At 36.9% G+C, this 20,451-nt stretch overlaps 1 protein-coding gene across 7 annotated transcripts in view; it reads left to right on the top strand.

The window, feature by feature from the left end:
• Window positions 1–4,755, top strand: part of LOC140697478 (uncharacterized) — a 53,099-nt gene extending 48,344 nt beyond the window's left edge. For 4 of the 7 annotated variants that reach the window (XM_072965311.1, XM_072965312.1, XM_072965307.1 and 1 more), the window contains 4 exons: window positions 681–717; window positions 3,107–3,118; window positions 3,207–3,697; window positions 3,822–4,755. In XM_072965311.1, the coding sequence (XP_072821412.1) occupies window positions 681–717; window positions 3,107–3,118; window positions 3,207–3,697; window positions 3,822–3,899 (618 nt within the window). In that variant the 3' untranslated portion in view covers window positions 3,900–4,755. The remainder of the gene's footprint in view (window positions 1–680; window positions 718–3,106; window positions 3,119–3,206; window positions 3,698–3,821) is intronic. The other 3 variants (XM_072965308.1, XM_072965310.1, XM_072965309.1) reach the window with 3 other exon arrangements.
• The last annotated feature ends 15,696 nt before the right edge of the window (window positions 4,756–20,451 follow it).

The following is a 20,451-nucleotide window of genomic DNA, read 5'->3' as shown; positions in this document are numbered from 1 at the left end:
AAAGAAAGCCTTTTTGTAAGTTCAAAAATTGCTTATAAAGTATTTATAAGTCAACATGTAGTGTAGTACAGACCACTCTGTCTTATGGTCCACCTGGAACCACTCTCAAAAGTTACGATGATTTTTCATCTCCCAGGAGCAAGGTACCTATGGGAGAGGTGGAGGCAGATCTCGGGGCACTTGAGAAGCCAGAAGTGGTGAGGTCGAGGGAAGAACAGGATTGAGAGGATGAAACAGAATTCTAGGGGAGGTGTTGGGGTTGGAGGATATTGGCCGCCATTCTAAAGAAGTGTCACAGAAATCACTAATACACAAGCTCCAAGACTTGAAGGCATTCCTCTGCCTTCTGGGCTGAGATTCCTGGAACTCAGCTTCTTCAAAAGCAGATTTGATTCCTTCAGGGGAAAAAAAAAGAGGTCCCCTCATCTGCCTGTCTCTAATCATATGGGCACTCTATTGTATATAAAATGCTACAAATATTTTAAAATATCCACTGGATCTAGAATGATGTCTTCTGGGGAGTTCCATCTGCTGCAAGAACTTTTGGGTTTCCTTTTGTGGATTCAGAAGCTTAAGATAGGCACTGATAACATCCATATGGCATTTCTAAGTCATGAGGGTGAGGAGAGATATGCTTCAAATTAAATACCGTTTCCTCTCTTTCTCCATCTTTCTCACAGCCTTGCGAAATCATCCATCTTGCTCAAGAAAACTGCCGTAAGTTGTGTGGGAAAGGCTCCAAAGGAGCCAGTGGTGTGAAGTGGGGATGGATCGTGGGCTGGGGACAGAAGTCATCTGGGGATTTGACTGAGGTGGTCCATCATAAAAGGCTATTATAAATTAACATTCAGCTCAGTCCCCGCCTTGGCTAAGTCATCATCCCAAGTGTGGTCTCAGAAATGAAGTGGGTGAAAGGCAGGAAGAAAAATTCCACCACGATATGGCGCCTCATGCAACACACTGACAATTACGCACCTGCGTGTCTGAAGCTCGGCACTTCTTTATCACAAGACAGGCAGAGAGGAGCTCTGTTCTTTTATTTCCTCCATTTAAAGAAGAGGGATTAATGGAGAGCCTTTAGTAATGAACGTGACCTTTTGCATATCTTTTTTTTTACATTTTTTTATTGAGTAATACTTATTTTACAATGTTGTGTCAAATTCTAGTGTAGAGCACAATTTTTCAGTCATACATGAACATTTATATATTCATTGTCACATTTTTTCACTATGAGCTACCACAAGATCTTATATATTTTTCCCTGTGCTACACAGTATAATCTTGTTTATCTATTCTGCAGAATGTGACCTTTTGAGTTAACATTTGTTTTAAAAATGGAAAGATGAATCATTGAATTCTAAGTAATGCCTTGTCACGTTCCCAGATTGGAATTCCTTTACTGTCCTTAATGTTCTCTGGGATATTTGCATCCTATAATATGCACATCTCTCTGCTCACTGGCAACAGGAAGAGAATGCTGATCTGGCAAATTGCTTAGCTGGATTTTCTCCACTATCATCCTGCCCTGTAAGATGCTAACTCTTCCACGTTCTGTCCATTCCCATCCAGTTGCAGTTCAAGGATATCTGGAATCTTTTTTCCTTGAAATCATAAAGAATAATACCATCATCTTGACCACCAAGGGAAAGAGTCTCAGAGTTGGCTGTATAAAAAGTTAAACCCCTTTTGCATTCAAGAGCACTGTGTAGTCAAAACCAAACAGAAAAAGGGGGAAAAAATATGCACTACAAGCCATGAACCTAGGCAAAGGTCCTAACTTCTTTACCCTATCATGTTGAAATATGTAAACTTGCTGCTACTCAACCATTTTCATCTACAAACATGGAGATTTCATATTTGCTAAACCTAAATGCAAAAAGGTCTTTTAGACTGAAAACAGGCCAAAGACATAAATGAGGATTCAGAAAAGAAAAAATACAATAAACCTGCCATTGTTTGACCTCACGAGAAGTCAAAAAATACAAATTAAAATGAGATACTCTTTTGTGGCTCAAATTGGAAAGATTTTTAAAATGAGGGGAAAAAAATCCCTATCCAAAGCTGAGAAATCCAAAACGTCCATTGGCACACATTTTCTGAAGAGCCATTGGGCAATGCACATCAACATTATCAGAATATGGGGCTGTAATTGGACAGATATGCACAGATGCACGTTCCAGTAAGGGATGCTGGCGGAAGAAGTTATGAGATGTCCATGTTACGCCAGATGACTTTGCTCTCAATTTATTGTTGGAAAGAATAGATGTTTATCACACAATAAGGGGGAAAAAAAAGATTCAGAATAGAACATACCCTGAGCTCCAAGTTTTATAAAATAAAACAACAAAGTATATCTGTGCATATGTACACATACATATGATAAATTAAGGGTGATTTTAATTTTTTTGCTTTCTGCTATTTTCCATGAAAATAACTTGTGTACACACACTCACATAATTTAATTAATGTATTTTGTATTATATGTATGTACTTTAAGGTGTGTGTGTGTATGTGCGTGGGTATGTGTGGATACAGTTGCAGAGTAGCTCAGGGTATCAGGTTGAAGGTGAGCACAGTGTGAGCTCAGTGCCCAGAAGCACAGACACAAATGTAGTTCCCAAGTTGGAGCCTGGACGGGGCCAGTCAGTGCTACTGGAACTCCACGGTGCTCAGAGAGGCAGGCTCTTTGTATTCTCTTGCTCTGCCATTGGGGCAAGGATGCTATTTCCCAGTCACCTCGTGGTCCAAGATGTCTATCAAGCTTCAGCCAGCAGGGAAAGGAAAGAAAAGGAGAAGAACATTGTGCCCGCCAGGTTTCTGATTCTATTATCCAGAACTAAGTAAGTTGGCTACCCACCCCGGGAAATATCGTCTTTGTTCCAGGCAGCCAGACCCCTGGCCAGAGACTGGGGTTCTGTTCTGGAAAAAAGGGAGAGTGGGCATTGGGGAGCAAGTCAAGGTCTCTGCCACACTCAGGCAGGAGGCAGGGAGGCTCGAGTGTCTCAGAGGAGATGGTTCTCAGCCGAAGACCTCGCGTGTCAAACACGCTGTTGCCTGTGGTAACTAACGGTGTCTTCTCTTCTCTCCCAAATCGTCCCCCTTCCAGCTTGTTCAATAGGTAAATAGCATTTCTTCTTATTCACACCCGCCTTCCCCTGTTGAGAGGCCTTGCAGACAATCCCAAATCTGCGTGTCCGTGTGTCTAGGTGTCTCCAGATGCCCAGTGTTCCCAACTGACCTGGTCTTCACCTTGGACACATCAAATGACGTCTCCCAGCTGGAGTTTGAGAGGAGGATAGACATTGTCTCTCTGTTGATGAAGATGGACATAAGTGGGGGTACCTGCCCCACGGGGGCCCGGATGGCCGCGGTCTCAGACGACAGCAGAACAGACCACCTGGTTCGCTTCTCCGACTACCGGGGCAGGCCCGCGCTCCTGCGGGCGCTCGGGGAGGCAGCCCTGGCAGTGCCCTCCGGCAGCAGGAGCCTCGGGGGCGCCACGAGGTTTGTGGCAAGACACCTGTTCAAGCGCGTGTGCTCGGGCCTTCTGCTCAGGAAGGTGGCCGTGTTCTTCCAGGCGGGCTGGGCCCAGGATGCCGACACCATCAGCACCGCCACTCTGGAGCTCAGCGTCCTGGGCATCACCTCTGCCATCATCACCTTCACGGAGGGGCACAACCTCCCGGAGGCTCTGCTGGTACGTGGGGGCCGCGGCCAGGTTGGGGGGCCCAGGGTGAGTGCCATGTGCCTCGTGAACACCGTTTTACTGAATTCTTCCCTGGACTCTACAAGGTTGGTGTTACCATGCATCTCCCTTCCAGAGAGAAGAAATCCAAGGCTTAGAGAGGTTAAGTCTATCATCAAAGGTCAGATATCTTATTAGGGGTGGACTGATTTGACCTGCCTTCAGAGCCTGTGCTGAAGCACTGTGCTAACCAGTATCACGAGGTCAGTAGAATGGACTTTTCTTTCTTTTTTTTCACTCAGGCTATAAAATCCATACCCAGGTAACGTGTAGAGATGGCACACCAATCCCGTCTACGGCTGGGTGGATGTTGACATAGGGTTAAACCCCTGCAACCAAGACATGGTTCAAGACATTGAGCACCTTCAGCATTTCATAAGTTTTCTCTTGTCTCTTTCTGAACCATAAGATGCTCCGGGCTTCTGTCACAGTCAGATAGTTTCACCTGTTTGGGGTCTTCATGCACACTGAGTCCTGAATTTTAAATGCCTATGCTTGCCTGGTTCCTCAAAATGCTCTTTGGAACAGCTTTACCCTTTAACTATTTCAATCATTAATGAGCTAATAAATCTTTGAAAAGCATGCACTTGGTATTTGGATGTAGCAAATATTTTAACTTGAGAAAATTATGATTCCATATCTAGAAACTGGAAGCAATATTTTGTAAGAAAATTTATTTATAGATAAGTTTTTAATTTCTATACCCTCTATACCCCTAAATACTTTCCTTGAAAAGTATTTTGCGACTCTGCAATGAGAAAGATGTCTTTCTTATCTTATAAAAATAAATGTTAGCTATTGTAACTTTCACTCTTGAAAAATATCAAAAGAAATATATATATTAGCTTAAAAATCATTTATATATCATCATGGTCTTATAAGAAGGCACATCCTTGGGAGTCAGAGAGAAATAGCATAGGTATGGAAATCTCTGTGGCATATTAATATGGCTTGTATTGCATCATGCATCCTTTAATATCTAGTAAAAATAAAATTGACTTTGAATTATTTATCTATATTTGAACGTTTTGAAATCATTTCGTTTCTCTTTTTTTTTTCTTTTTCAAATGGAGGTACTGTGAATTGAACCAAGTACCTCATGCATGCTCAGCATGCTCTCTACCAACTGAGCTATACCCTCACCCCCCATTTTGAAATCATTTGGTTAATTATCTGCCATCCATCCAAAGGAATCTGATGTCTGTTACTCTGTTATTTCCTGTTGTAGTTTAAATGAATTAATTGACATCTTCTAGCTGTCCCAGAACAGAGTTTTCATTCCTTGGTTTTTCAAGTTAGAAAGACAGGAAGTTTAAATTTTATTCTTTACAATAAAGAGGAATCAAGTTTTCAGGAAATAAAAATGGCAGTGGTAGTGAAAAAAAGAGTTACAAGATAGCATTCACTTTATCATGTACACTTTAAAGTGAAGAGGATAAACTATCAGATGGACCTCAAGAAAAATGTACTCTATATGTTTTTATTTTCTAAAGAATATCTGAGCCCTTCACTTCTCAGGCATTACAACTGTTGGGTGTCTATTCAAATGGATTTATGATGTTCAGTTTAAAATGTATGAGTCACATGATTAATTAAAAAGCTGTTACATAATTTCACTCCTGATACTTCAGCAACTACTTCAATACTGAGGACACAGTGCAGAAGGCACAGTATAGACCAGTGACTAGGGTATGAAGTTACTATGCAAAAATCACGTCTGGTTCTTATTTCAGGATGGACCATATAAAATCCTAGTGGCTAAAAATTAAACCACTAGTGAAACCAAAAATGAACTCAGAGCAGAGAAATGGGATGTGGTCACCTTTATAGATGTATATTGAACATTTGCTTCTATTTGGTCATAAGTAGATACAAGTTAGACACCGTAAGACACTCAACTAAGGTTCCTAGTCTTTTCATGTTCTGTGCATTTATCCTCATAATGCCAGAGGCTCCTTTGATTTTGATAAAATATTAAATAAAAGTCAGAGGAGAAGGAATTTCCCCTTTGCTGTAGTGAATTTGTTGGCATACAAATTGTAGAAAACATTGGTCAGCAAAATGGGCCATGTTTCAGAATCAGAAACAAGACAAAAGTAAAATATCTCTTCAGCAGAGCATCAGTGTCAATATCAGCAAAATCTCTCTCCAGTCCTGCTGCCACCTGTTAAGTGGTGACCAGATTGGAACTAAAGGCCCACATGGCAATTGTTGAAGTGACAGGGAGGGTAAACTGTTTCCAGCTGCAGTCAATCCTAGAAGACCATTTTTTGAAGGTCATAAATTTGCTCTATGTTCTATTTCAATAACTTATACTTACAGTATTATATTTGAATTATAATTCATTTGCATGTCCTCTTTGGTCAAAATGAATATCAGATTCTAGATAGAAAAAACAAAATTGCTTGCTGTGAAAAAACAAATCCTTAGTATTTAATTGGAGATGTAATGATAATATCTGTAAAACTAATAGCAAAATCCAAATATGCTTTATTGAAAAGTTCTTTAGCACTCTCTCTTATCATCTCTCATTTCCTCTGATGTACTAGGCCTAAATTGCCACTTATATTATGTGATGAAATACAAAAACCTACATGTTGCCTTTTGTTTTATCTGGGAGCAAGTAGATTGTACAAATAAGCTTGAGTGCTCTGTGAAAGAAAATGTGACCATCTGTAGCAATTCATATTGTGAACTTGTTACATAGATAATTATTATGATTAGTGTTACAATTCAGCAATCAGAAGTCTGTACAGGATCCAAAGGAACACAGCAGGATGATACTCCATCTAAATGGGCTCAGGAAAAATGCAATGTATTTGACATGCTCCACAAGAGAGGCAGAATCAATTTGACATACCGTACAGTCATTTTTCTCTCCCCCAGTAGCTTGGCTCAGGAGCAGCATCATGCATAGAAATACAGAACCGAGGTTATTGTATTTGCATAAGAATAGATCCACCCTGGGGTACATTCAAGATATTACTAGAGTTCCCTTTCTCCCAACAGGACAGATTTCTCTAAAGACATACTGTTATATTACATAGGACTCAAGAAACTAAGCTTCCCCATGTCTCTAACTCTAAGTGGGTTCAAATGCAGCCATTACATTTAGATTGGACTATGTATATTACAAGAAAAAAAACACTCCCCTCCGTAAAGCTCTTTGTAGCTGTCAGTATGAATTATTCTTTGAAAAATCAGGGAATCTTAATGTGAGAAATGTAAACTTATTTAAATGTTTTCTAGCACCCAATGGTTTTCTGAGTTTGAAAGATAAAACTTTTTATTACCATGCTGATAAAATCTGTAATTATTCAATTTTTTAAAAGCTGTTGTATATCTCTAGGTAATCCACATCTGCTACATCAAGTAAGATATGACAGAAGGGGACTTGGTGGGAGGTGGAGAGGGAGAAGGCAAAGGAGTCCTACAGACATGCAGGTGGAAAGTTGTTCTCCTAAACATATGGACCTATTTACTAGGTAGTTGCTATTCTGGGATAGATCCATCTTATATTTATAAACTCCCATGGTGGAATACAAATAATGTAAAAAATGGAATGCCTTTACTGCATAAAATATCAAAACTTGAAAATGTTAATTTTCAGGATAATCAATTATGAAATCACTAAGATGAAGCATCATTTGTTTCTATTGAATAGAAAATTTAAAAAGTAGGTAAGTGTCCAGCAAAAGTTTTTTCAAGAGATACTAATTTCAAGATATAGTCTCAAATTTTAAGCTATATATTTCATAATGGAATACCATAAGATGGAAGGTGATAAGTTCATTATATGACATTTCCTTCAAGGTATCCCACACATACTTATGGTCTATTTTGTGCCTGCATTTCAGGCAACATTTCATTAAAACTGTGTATATATTCTGGAGGGGCATGATTATATAACATCATAGTCTCTGTGTTTTTTTTTTCCCTTTACATATCATATGATTAATTTTTGAATAGATTATATATACACATGGCATACTTATTTTACAGGTATAAAATAATTGACAAATTAAAAAAACAACTGTTCCATGGCCATTCATTCATTTCCTTTCTTCACTAGGAGCTACTTCATTTTCAGGAGTATTCTACCCATTGTTTCTTTGATTCTTATTTTTAGCAAAATTAGACCACTTATTGTTGAAAGAGTTTGATAGCTCTATGAATCTTGCACCAAAACAGGTATTTTGTTCTGCTCTCCCATACTTCAGATTGTAAACCCCAGATACCATACTCCATTTAACATTTCAGCTGTTCCTTCTGTTAGTTACTCCATTTTCTGAATCACATGGGTATCCTATTCTTTCTTAATTATTCAGTCATAAGCAGTATCTATGGACCTGCCAAAATGGAAAACACAGGAGAAAAATTGAGCTTTCTTATGCTGCCCTCTCTCTGCAAGAGCTCGTATTTACAGCCACATGTATAAGCATATACCTGTGAACACATACACACACACAACGTTTCTTCCCAAAAAATTACATAAATCAGATTCTTAGTATTTAGCAGTTAACTCAATAGTCAATATTTGCATTATGTGACTATGTAAATAGTATTCATAGCAAAGCCACGTAGAATATGCCATGTAGTATATTAACATTATATTTCATATTCTGCCCAATTCATTGTTGCCCTAGGGTTACTTTTTTCATTTGGTCACCTCTCAGTGTGACCATCACAAGTTCATCCTCAAACAATCTTTAAATGTCTCCTCAAAGGACCTAAATACGTTCCTATTCAGTTTTGCTCTTTCTTGGAGGTCTTCCTCCTGAAGTCCTTCATCCTCCAGCTCCAGTCTGAATCATTTGCTGTCTAGACTTCCTGCTGGGTGGTCATCTTGGGATTTCTTTCTCTTGCCAATCAGCTGTCACTCCTCTTCTGCAGGAAAGCTCTTTCCAGTGTATCCGTTCTTCCACTTTCTCTGTGCAGAGCACAAACTCCAGTCAGCTTCTTGAGGATGAATATGTGCATCAAGACTTTGACTATCTGAAAATCCTTTAGACAACCTTCATACATGGTTGGTGGTCTGGCTGGATCCACACCATCTTGTCTCAGAAATTTGAAAACATCATTCCACCTTCTCCTAGTTTCCAATGAGAAGGCTAAGGATGTTCTGTATCATGATCCTGTGGAGGGTCCTGTTTTCTTTTCTCTCCCTCTGTAAGAGTTTAGACTCTTCACTTCATATCCACTGTTGTGAAATTTTAGGGTGACTGGTTTTGGTATAGGTGTTTTTCTGGTCATTGCTATGGGGGCTTTTCTGATTCTTCTGGAAACTATTATTCAGTTATGGGACATTTGCTGTTAAATATAAATGTTCACTTCCATATTCTCTGTTATGTTTCTTGGAACTCTTATTTTTAGCTATTGATACTTCTGGACTGGTTCCCTAACTGATATATTTTTCTTATATATTCCCATGTCTTTTGATTTTAAAACTGGATATTTTTATCAACTGTATCTTTATATATATAGTTATACATACACACTTTATACACACGGAGTTAACTCTGTTCTTTAAATATTTTTTATTATAGGATTCTATTTTTTTCATACATATAATCATTTTAAATTTTCTCTCTGAGATTTCTGTTTACAAATTGTTCTCTATTTCCTCCAAATTCCCATTTTCCCCTTTCTTTGTTAAGACTTTTTTATGTTAGAGGCTTTCTTCAAACATCTGATAATTTTTTTTTCATTTGTTTATATGTGATCGTGAAATGCTAAAATTCTGAGTATGTAAGCTGAGATTTTCAACTACTCTTACTTGTAAATTCTGAAATTAAGTGAAATGAACATATTTTGACCACCTGGTGAACATCTTGCCTTCTGAAACTGTGGAAAGTAGGTAACTCAGTGTTTTTTTTCTGGCATGAAGAGAGAACCCTTATGGAGAAAACAGAAGCATGTGTAATTAACAACTACATGAGGTCAGATGAAATAAATAAAATTCTTATTTTTTTTTTGTTTTTTTTTACTTATCAGTTGAAAGCTACTTAGGTGTTAATCTGGAGTGCAGGATTTTTTCTGGCTTCTGAATATTTTTTAAGAAACCATCTCAGAAGCCTGTATTTTCATGTTAAGATTTATGCATACATATGATGACTCTTTATATGTGAATAATGGAAGAGTGTATGATTAAGGTGATTTTTGTGGTTGACTTTCCAACATCCTTTCCACTCTACATGACTTACCTTGGTCAATATGGCAATCCTATGCCCCTCGGCAGTGATTTACATACAAGCCTATCCTGGCAAATGATTTGTGAGCAAAAGTTTTACAATGACTTTCAGTTCTCCTTAGAGAACATGGAAAGAGATAGTCCTTTTCTTCACCTGCATATTTTTATATCTTAATATTTCATCTGAATCAACTACAGTCTTGCATCCATGAACATAAAGTCAAACTGAACATGGTGGAAAAGAAAGGTAAAAAGAACCTCCTGTCTTTGAGAGCAGCATTGGACCAATGTGTCTAACAGTCCTAGACTAACTCTATACCGTTGTTATATTAGATAATAAATATTCTTATTCAGTCAGGTTGAGTCATGTATTCAGTTACAAACATCTCAACTGATACAATAAATTGCTTTATATTTAATACACAGGTTATAGTTCTTATAGGATGATGTACTGTATCAGCATACTTACTTTCAAAGTAAATGTAAAAAAATCTGCTCACACTTTGTGGTACCATAAAATTAGTTTAGCTAATTGAAAGGAAGAGAGATTTCAGGCTATGGTAGTATTTCAGATTATATGTAAATTTGAAAATGGACAACTGAATGAGCTTTCTTTCAGGAGGATTTGAAAGTGCAATCCTGTATGTAAAATCTGGGAGGGAGGATTTCTTGCTGGCAGGATTATTATAGATGTACTACATTATACTAATGTTTTAAAAATAGAGCCATTTTCTGTGGCATTTGCTATGTCACAAATACCCTTTAGAATACCACTGAGACATGGATTACTTTTGTCAAATGTTTATGTGATTGCATTGTTGTAATTTGAAGTTAATACAAAAATAATAGTTATTAAAATGTATTGTTTATTTTGAAAATAGTGCTTATGGATATTACATATTTAATCTGAACAACAGCGCTGCAGTGAAGCTTAGGAAATAATATTGTAAATGATATTATATAGATTTAAAAAATGAATGCAGATGGAAATTAAGATACTTGTACTAACAGGTGGACCTCCCATGTCTCAAGCCAGCTTATCTGGTAATGATCTACTCTAAAGCTTGATAAAATTCAATAATAAGCTCAGCACTTTTTAATGATTCTCACTGAAACATTCCTTATACACAACAGTATGCCCTCTGTTTGCTTCCCCATCCCCTTTCAGGTTTAGATTAATTTTGAGAGGGAAGCTGAAGGTGGAAGTAATCCAGTGAATCTGAAGGTGGAAATAATCCAGTGAAAAACATTTAGAAGGGCACTAGCTTTGATTGCAGTAAATAAATTTTCTTTAAAAATCTACGTTATTGTTAGCAACAAAATCACAAATATATAGAAGACTAGAAAGGTTGAGTCTATATTCAGGAACAGGTCATTCTGAGGGATTAAACCATGATGAACTTTAATGCCAACCAATTTGGGATTTTACTTAATATCTTCTTATTCTGGAGGGCAGAACAGTTTTGTGAGGAAATGGCCTGGAGCATGCCTTTGTGTATCTCAATATACAGTCTGTCAGTGCAGTAGTACTTCTGTTTGCTTGAACTACACAAAACTGTCAGTATCTGACCACTCAGTACCTACAAAATGGCAATTCCATCAGGTTCAACTTAGCACACTTGGGCCTTTGTTTTTGCTAAAAAATATCTGAGAAGATGAAAGAGAATAGATTAGATTATCAGTTTAAATTGTACTGACAACACTTTAAAAAATAATTCTTGTATATATAAAGCTTTACTTAATTTGGCATATTTAGTTTATACACTTTTTTGTGACTAAAATATTCATAACATAGAATCATAACTTTAAGTAACAAATGCTTGCTCAAGCATTTTCATCTGTGTAGATGACAAGGTCCGTATGAGAATGTCAAATCAACAATGTTTTTTGAACTTTAGGGTATAATATTAGCATCTAAATTTAAGAATACAGATATTTACTTTATGCTATATTGTCAGAAAATCCATAAATAGCATCATTTCTAATTCAATGGCTCATTGTGAAAAGAACCCAAGAAAATAACAAAAATTAATTCAGGAAAAAAATATTCCAATTAAAATCCAGGTATTAAAATTTTCTTTGATTTTGAAGGCAGAGACTTTGTGCTAGTCATCAGCATGTTCCTAGCCTTCTCCTAGCATGTGTACTTTGTGTTTAATATGCACTTCATGGAGTTCTTGTATTATGTTTTGTATAAAAATGTGATTATGCTCAGTGATTCATGATAAATGGAACTTAGAGTGGGAAAAAGCCTAGATAATAGACAAATATTTTAACAGTATATTTGACATTTTACAAATCGTAAACTTATACCTGTTTACTTACTATAGCAATGAGATCCTTTTTGATAATGCTTATGTTTTCCTAGGACTTTGATTTACATTATTTGATTTAGTTTTATTTTAAGGTTTTACTCGCACTTAATTCAGAACTATACCAAAATCAGTTTTAAGAAAGCATTCCAAAATTCTGCATAGAAAAAGTAACTACTAAAACATTTTCCTTTACTGTTCTTAAATTTAAGGAGTAAAGTTGAAAATTATATATATTAGGTATAAAATATTCTTATTTATACATGCAACATTAAAGATGCTTCAAATTTTAAATAGTTTAAATAATAACTTTATTAAGATTAGTTCACCTGCCTTAAAATTCATCCTTTTAATGTTTACAAATCAGTGGTTTTTAATGTATTCACAGAGTTGTGTGGCCATTCCTACTGTCTAATTTCAGAACATTTTCATCATCCCCTGCACCCATTAGCAGTTTAAGATTATAATTATTTTCAAAGAATAAAACAAACTACACATACTTTTTCCTGAACACAATACTAACACAAAAACTAAGACTATTTTCATCTCCTAATAGAAAGCAATTATTAGTGAAAGTGGTGGTTTCCCCTTAGGTGTGCTGCTACACAAACTTCTCTTGGCAGCTTTGACTTCATGCTTGGGAGAAGACTTCCAAGGGATAATATTATAATAATAATATTTTCTGAAAATTTTTAGTCAATTTGGACTTGTAGTTTCTATTTCCTTAAATGTCTTCCTCCTGTGTGCATAAAGAGTATGATAACTGGGTGCATCAATGACCTTCACCCTCCCTCTACCCAGGGACTTTGCCATGTAACTTTGTAGTGCCCTCCCTCTCAGCTCTTGAATGTCATATTGTTTGATTTGGCCAACATGACTTTTAGCTGATACAATACAAGCAGAGGCATGAAGTGAGCTTGAACTTTTGGGAAATTTTCTCTTGCCATCTGCCATTGCTGTAATTATTTTTTAAGTAAGCCAAGGATAAGCTTTTGTTCCTAGGAGAAGATGAGACATGTGGATGAGTGGGAGCCAGCTCAGCTGAGAGATCCAGCTGTCCAGCCACAGTCAGCCTAGATTGGTCAATAGCCAATGATGCCACCTGTGAAAAAGCTCAGCCAAAATCAGCAGTCTCCGAACCCAAACAGTTCAGAGATGTGAGCAATGGATGTTTATTGCTGTATATGTCTCTAGCTTCAGTAGTTGTTTGTTACCAAGTATTATGCTGATAGTAAGTAACTGATGAGAAATGCAAAGAATACGACATCAGTTTAGTAAGTTAGTAATTTCTCAAGCGATGGACAGGGGTATATGGATAGAATTTTCTTTAATCACCATAACCAAATCCTTTCTTGACATATCTGCAACACTAGTAAACTCTGCCCCTAGCCCAGATGGAGTGAGTTGGTTAAAGGAGGAATTCCCTTAGTCGTTGGTTTAATAGGACACAATATTCCCCCTCAATCACAAAATAGGATCAAGGGAGAGTATTGTCTTTTGGAGCTGAAAATACTTTATACAGGAAGTAATCAACACAGAATCAGGGAAGAATTGAAATAAATGAATACTGACATCGTAATTATTTTTAAAAATTTCCAACCAAACATGCAGAGTGCTTCAAATGGTTTGACTGCACTGACTGACTATACTTCTGGGGGCTCCAATTCCAGCCACACGGGATGAAAGTGTTCCTGGTGCCAGCCCACATTGTCAGGGTTTGGGTTCAGAGGAATCAGAGCAGGGGCATACCTCAGGCAACAGAAAAACTAAAGGGCCATTCAACACCAAGTTCCTAAGAGCATGGAGCCTCAAGCTGAGGACACAAGATCAGTCAAGGAGGCAAAAAAACTTGCAAGAATGAAAGTAGGAGCCCAAAACCAGAGTCATGGGCTGAGGAGACCTGGAATCAAAGAACAGCAGTGTCTGGAGTAACAAGATATCATGAGCTATTCACACAAAAAGGACTGAAAATTGCATGGCTTTCATTCACACAACTCTGCATACTTAACATATGCTGGTTTAAAGCTGCAGTCACTGCTATTTCTTCAAGTGACATTCCAGTCTCAGTAATTTTCACCTGTGCATGTAAATATGACCACTTGGAAGGCCATAATTCCCACTTCTAGATTGGTCTGATACACATTTTAGAACCATCCTGACCTGAAGAAATGAAAAATAAAGCTAAGAAATATTACTCAATATGGGCATATTTCTGGAAACTATTTGCCACAGGAATCAGAAGAATATTAGACTGGCCTACCAGTTTATGTCAAAAGACCATGGAATTTCTAGCACTTGTGGTCAGAACATCTTAAAAATAGTCTGGAATGGAAGGAGTGCTGGTTGAGAGAGGAGGCAGAATACAGGAGACCAGGAACGGCTGAAGTAAGATGACAGCAGGTAGCAAGAGACGGACCATCTGAAAAGAGGGGTGGAAGGAAACTTGAGAACAACCTAAAAACTACTCTTTGAAACAGAAAACTAAAGATTAAAAGAAACCAGATGTAGAATATGTGTATATAGGACAAAGAAAATAAATCCAAACTGGAAATAAACTAGACGTGACCTGGTCAGTTAGGACAAAAGCTCCACACAGATTTACACTAGATGAAACCTTCTTCTCCCAAATAAAAGAAAGTGTGATTTTCTAGGTCAAAATAACTGACATTAGATCAGTCACATGAATTCTAACTTTTGTTAAATATGATAGACTAAGCACATATTTCTGCTCATAAAGAGCCACTGAAATAATAGACTCGAGAAAGAGAAACAGCAAAGAGGGGACAAACCTGCCCAAGGGCTGGAAGCTGGGAAAGGGCAACCATCAGACATTCCAAGGACCTGGAACACGAGGCAGAATGGGCAGAATAGTTGGAAATGAGCTGGAGATATCACAACATGAGTTCTAAGAGTCATCCCAGGGCAGCCTCAGAGAAGCAAAACATCTAAGTCAGCAGCACCTCGGAGATTCTTTATTTTCTCAGGTTTCCAATGGATCATATATTGCCCTGATTATTTACTATAAAGTGAAAATTCTTTAACATGAATTAAAACAAAATGTCCTACACTTTGTACCTTGAAACTCCTTCTCTGGGAGTTCTAGCACAGACTCCAGGTCTGTGTATATTTAAATCCTGCAGGTGATTTTGAAGGACATTCCTGGTTTCAGCCACTGCCTTCCTGAGTGGCTGCAGGTGCTGACCGTTGGGCTCCTTGAATTAAACCAATTAGTGTTTTGCTGAGTAATGTGTGAGTTTAGGTCACAGGCTAAATATTTTTATTTAACAAGTTGCTTTATGTTGTTTATAGTTCTAAAAAAATTTAATTATGTAGTGCAAAATAGTTTGTATTTAAAGATTTTTACAAGAAAACACATTACAGTTTTGTAGGGTTAGCTACAAGCATTCCAATTTTCATTCTAACTTCATTACATATACATAAAATTGTATATGTAAACTTTGTAAATATGTAATATTACATAATATATAAATATACACTAATTAGATATAATGTCTATAATATAATGTAGTTAGTTATAGAATGTGCACTATATAAATGTATATTTATATATAAATGTAAAGATAGATAGAAATACTGTAGTTAGAGGTCACTATGCCAGATGCTCTGGAGAACAGTTTGGTGATATAGAGCTTTATGGTGCTTTTTTTTTAACATTTTTTATTGATTTATAATCATTTTACAATGTTGTGTCAAATTCCAGTGTTCAGCACAATTTTTCAGTCATTCATGGACATATACACACTCATTGTCACATTTTTTCCTCTGTGATTTATCATAACATTTTGTGTATATTTCCCTGTGCTATACAGTGTAATTTTGTTTATCTATTCTACAATTTCAAAATCCCAGTCTATCCCTTCCCACCCTCTACCCCCCTGGTAACCACAAGTCTGTATTCTCTGTCCATGAGTCTATTTCTGTCCTGTATTTATGCTTTGTTTTTGTTTGTTTGTTTTTGTTTTTGTTTTTTAGATTCCACATATGAGCGATCTCATATGGTATTTTTCTTTCTCTTTCTGGCTTACTTCACTTAGAATGACATTCTCTAGGAGCATCCATGTTGCTGCAAATGGCATTATGTTGTCAGTTTTTATGGCTGAGTTGTATTCCATTGTATAAATATACCACATCTTCTTTATCCAGTCACCTGTTGATGGACATTTAGGCTGTTTCCATGTTTTGGCTATTGTAAATAGTGCTGCTATGAACATTGGGGTGGTTGCTTTTTTTTTTTTTAAATTGTGCTTCACAGATATTGCACTTTTGCCAAATTCAAGTTTTGTGGCAAACCAATCAATCGGCACTATTTTTCCAACAGCATTTTCTCATTTCATGTCTCTGCATCACATTTTGGTAATTCTCAGAATATTTCAAAGTTCCTTTTATTATTGTATTTGTTATGGTGATCCAAACCAGTGACTATGACTAGCTAAAGGCTCAGGTGCTGGTTAGCATTTTTTAGCAAGAAAGTATTTTTTAATTAAGGCATATACATTTTTAAACATAATGCTATTGCACACTTAATAGACTACAGTGTAGTATAAACATAACATTTATATGCACCAGGGAACCAAAAAATTTGTTTGACTTGCTCTATTGCCATATCTGCTTTATTGCAATGATCTGGAACAGAACCTTCAGTATCTATAAGGTGTCTCTATCTATCTATATCTACAACTATTTCATGTGAGAATCAAATACTTTCTCAATAATCAATTTACCAATAAACAAAATACTAAATCTGTAAATATAGTGACTTAATATGAAAAATATACAAATAATGAAACTTACTTTGACACTTATCAAATTAAAATTAAAACAAGGAACAGTTGAAAAATCTTTATTTTAAAAAGTTCTAAAAATAAGCTTATATATAAATGAATTATTATTAAATATATAGTATCATTACACAAATATTGATGGAAACGGGTATTCATGGGATAATAAGTTGATAACAGCTTGAGTCTGCCTCATAAAGGGCAAAGAGAGGGATGAGTTTAAACTCCTTCTTCTCTGCCCCCATAGCGCGCGCACACACACACACACACACACACACACACACACACACACAATATATCAAGAAAAAGTAAAGACAGATCAAAGGTGAGTAATCCATTTTAAAACATAAAGGAGAAATTGGAGGTTATGGCTGGGACATAGAAGTTCTATGCATCGTTGTTTTCTATTCACTCTCAGTAGGAGTTAGAGTCCTCAAAATGAACAGAACTTCAGGTTGCATTTACACATTAGGAGCTCCTTACCTTCTAACTGTGGTTCACAGGATTCAAGCAAGGAAAGCTCTTTATAGTGGTGTTACTGATATGTATTTCATAGTTGGGTGGGAAATTCTAAAATAGCCAATGCTTCATTTTGCTTTAGAATTGGAAGCTAATGGGTCATGTCTACATCTACATATGAACAACTCAAAGAACTAATTATCAGAACTTATTGAGAGCAAATCGTATAATTCCTGGTTTTTCCAGTTCCCCAAAGTGTCCCCCTGCAACTGGCTTTTTATGCTTGAGTTACAAAACTTAAGATTTGGGTTTAATTCACTAAGCCAAAAAAAAAATGGCTGTTCAAGTCATTGCTTTGGAAGTCTTATAGGATGTAAATTTTATTGATAAATTCCTCAACATCTAAGATTTGAGAAGTATGAGGATACCCCCCTTAACAGTGCATTGCTCTCAACAATGGTGGTTTACTAGGATCTTGCTTCTCTATCGCAAGCATCGATCTGAATCAGTTGGAGGGCTGGCTAAAGCCCATATTGCTGACCCAGAACCTGTGACTTTGTAATCCAGTAGATCTGGGGTGGGGCTTGTACAATTTGCATGGGTAACAAGTTTCAGGTGCTGTGATGCAATTAGCACAAGGGCAAAACTCTAAGAACCGCTGGCTTACAACACGTGTCCATTAATTTCTTAGCTGAAATCACATATATCTGACACATGACAAGTAACTTGTGCTGATTTTACCTATGTTTAGGTCTCCAAAGAGTCTCCAATGAGACATATGTTCCCATATACCTTTAAACAATAAAGACATTTTACTTCTAGTAGCAAGTTTTAAGTTGTTAACACCTCTTGTGTAAAATGAAGGGAACCTGTGACTATTATGAATGCTGTTGTACTCAAACTAGGGCAATATTTTAGGTTAGTAAATTGCTAGTTTTTAGCTTTTTATGCATTTAAAACTTCAAACAAAAACCTTACCTAAAATGATCTCCTGGGGTTTTCCATTGACAGCATTTAAAGTGATTCATTTGCTGAAGGAGTGCACAGGTTAATCATTTTAATTCCTAATCAGCTCTCCTCATATTCCAGATGGAATAATCAATATGACCATAATTGTAAATAATTGTAGGATGTAGTTGAAGGGGAGCAGAATAAGTCACCCTAAAAAATGCCTTTTTGAAATAAGGATAATTTCAGGCTGATTATTTTTAAGAAACTGCAGACACAGAAAAAAACTCTGAAAACCGAGTAGAAATTACAATTTCATAAGAGAAGTTTTCACTTATAAGGGAAATTTCCATTTGTAAGGGTGTCTACCTTTCTGTACCATGAAAAGGAGGGTGACTAAACCTCTAGCAACTCTATCAATGAAAAGACATGGACTTAAATCCTCATACAACCATACCTTTGTTTACTGTGCTTTGCCTGAAAACCAGGCTCTCCTCACCAAATGCCTTTTTTTGTCTTTAGCTGGAAACAATATTTAAGGTGGGAGGTTGGGTCATTCTGGGGAGTTACTCAGTTTTCCTGGGTATCTCCCATGTATACGGAAGGTATACCAGTTATTAAATTTCTATTTGTTTTTCTCCTGTTAATATGTTTTTTTTTATTACAGAAGGGTCTTAGCCATGAACCTGGAAGTGTAGAGAGAAAATAATTTTTCCTCCCCCATGTAGTCCTTACTTAAAAGACAACTTAAAATCTACTTAGGGAGGCAAGGTATAAAATCCAAAATGTTAATGACATATAGTACTAAAGTGTAGATTGCAACACAGAAACAATGCATCCATTTATTCAATCAACAAATAATTATTATCTATCTGCTATGGATCATATACTATTCTAGGCCCTGGGAAAATGACAGCCTAGAATGGAAGCCCCATTCTAGTGGATAGTAATGTGAGTAAAATATGTGTAATACAAATATAATCTTTAAAAAGACTATCACCATCAGTAACATGTTTCAGGTAATGGCATGTTAAATCCTAATTCTCTAAAGCAAAGAATATAATGAGACTACACAGCAAGAGGATGCTGTTAGTCCAAAAATGCTGTCAATGGAAAAACCCTCTAGTGTTCATATGACCTCTCTGATGACAAAAGGAGTGGGAAAGCATTCTCCCTCCTTGCACGATGAACACAATGTCACTCAGCACATATTCTATGCACATATTCTTAGAATATATTCTATATCCTAGGGGCAGCAGATTCTATGGCTCTGCTCTGGCACTCGAATATCAGCAGGCTGTGTACTGGCAGCTCTGTCTAAAAGGAGGGAGCTTGGCTGAAAATCCTGGAGGCAGAGCCAAGACCCTTTCACTGGACTATGTGACTGTGTAGGCATCGAAGGTATCCACCACAGATGGGAAAACCACAGGGGGCTAAAACAGAAAAGCAAACAGATGGAGGATGTCATCTGGTGACTGACAGCACTTTGTAAGTACATGTGAAATATCAGCTGGGAACTCTCAAACCAGTTGGGAAGACTTTGCAAAGAGGTGGAAACACTGCAGTGGGTGGAGACATAGGTGAGGAAATCAAAAGTATTACATAATATTCCCTTGCCTTTTAATGAGAGAAATTCCTAATAACTGGCAGGTATGCTGCTTGCTAAGTCAGTTTTTAGAGGCAGCTATGAAACTTAGAGCTGAAACAGAATTAACTTGTTCTATTTAAGAAAGGAGAGAAAGGATTCAAGGAAAGATCTGGAAATGGAGGACTGGAACTAGAGAGGTTTAGAGAAGAGTCAAAAGAGAGAGAAAACATGTGGCTCTGTGGCTGTGAGGAACTTGGGAAGATAGATTAAGTCCACAGGTTTGGTGAGAAATGGTGTTTCCTGACCTGTGAGATAAAAATCCCTCTTATTGTTTTCAGTAAAATATACGCTTGGTTTCTTTAGAGTGAGAGAGAAAAATCATTTGCCCCTGCTCCATGTATGGAAATAAC

Source organism: Vicugna pacos, chromosome 7 (assembly GCF_048564905.1).
Source record: "Vicugna pacos chromosome 7, VicPac4, whole genome shotgun sequence".
Taxonomy (NCBI): domain Eukaryota; kingdom Metazoa; phylum Chordata; class Mammalia; order Artiodactyla; family Camelidae; genus Vicugna; species Vicugna pacos.
This window is presented reverse-complemented; position numbering and strand designations above follow the sequence as displayed.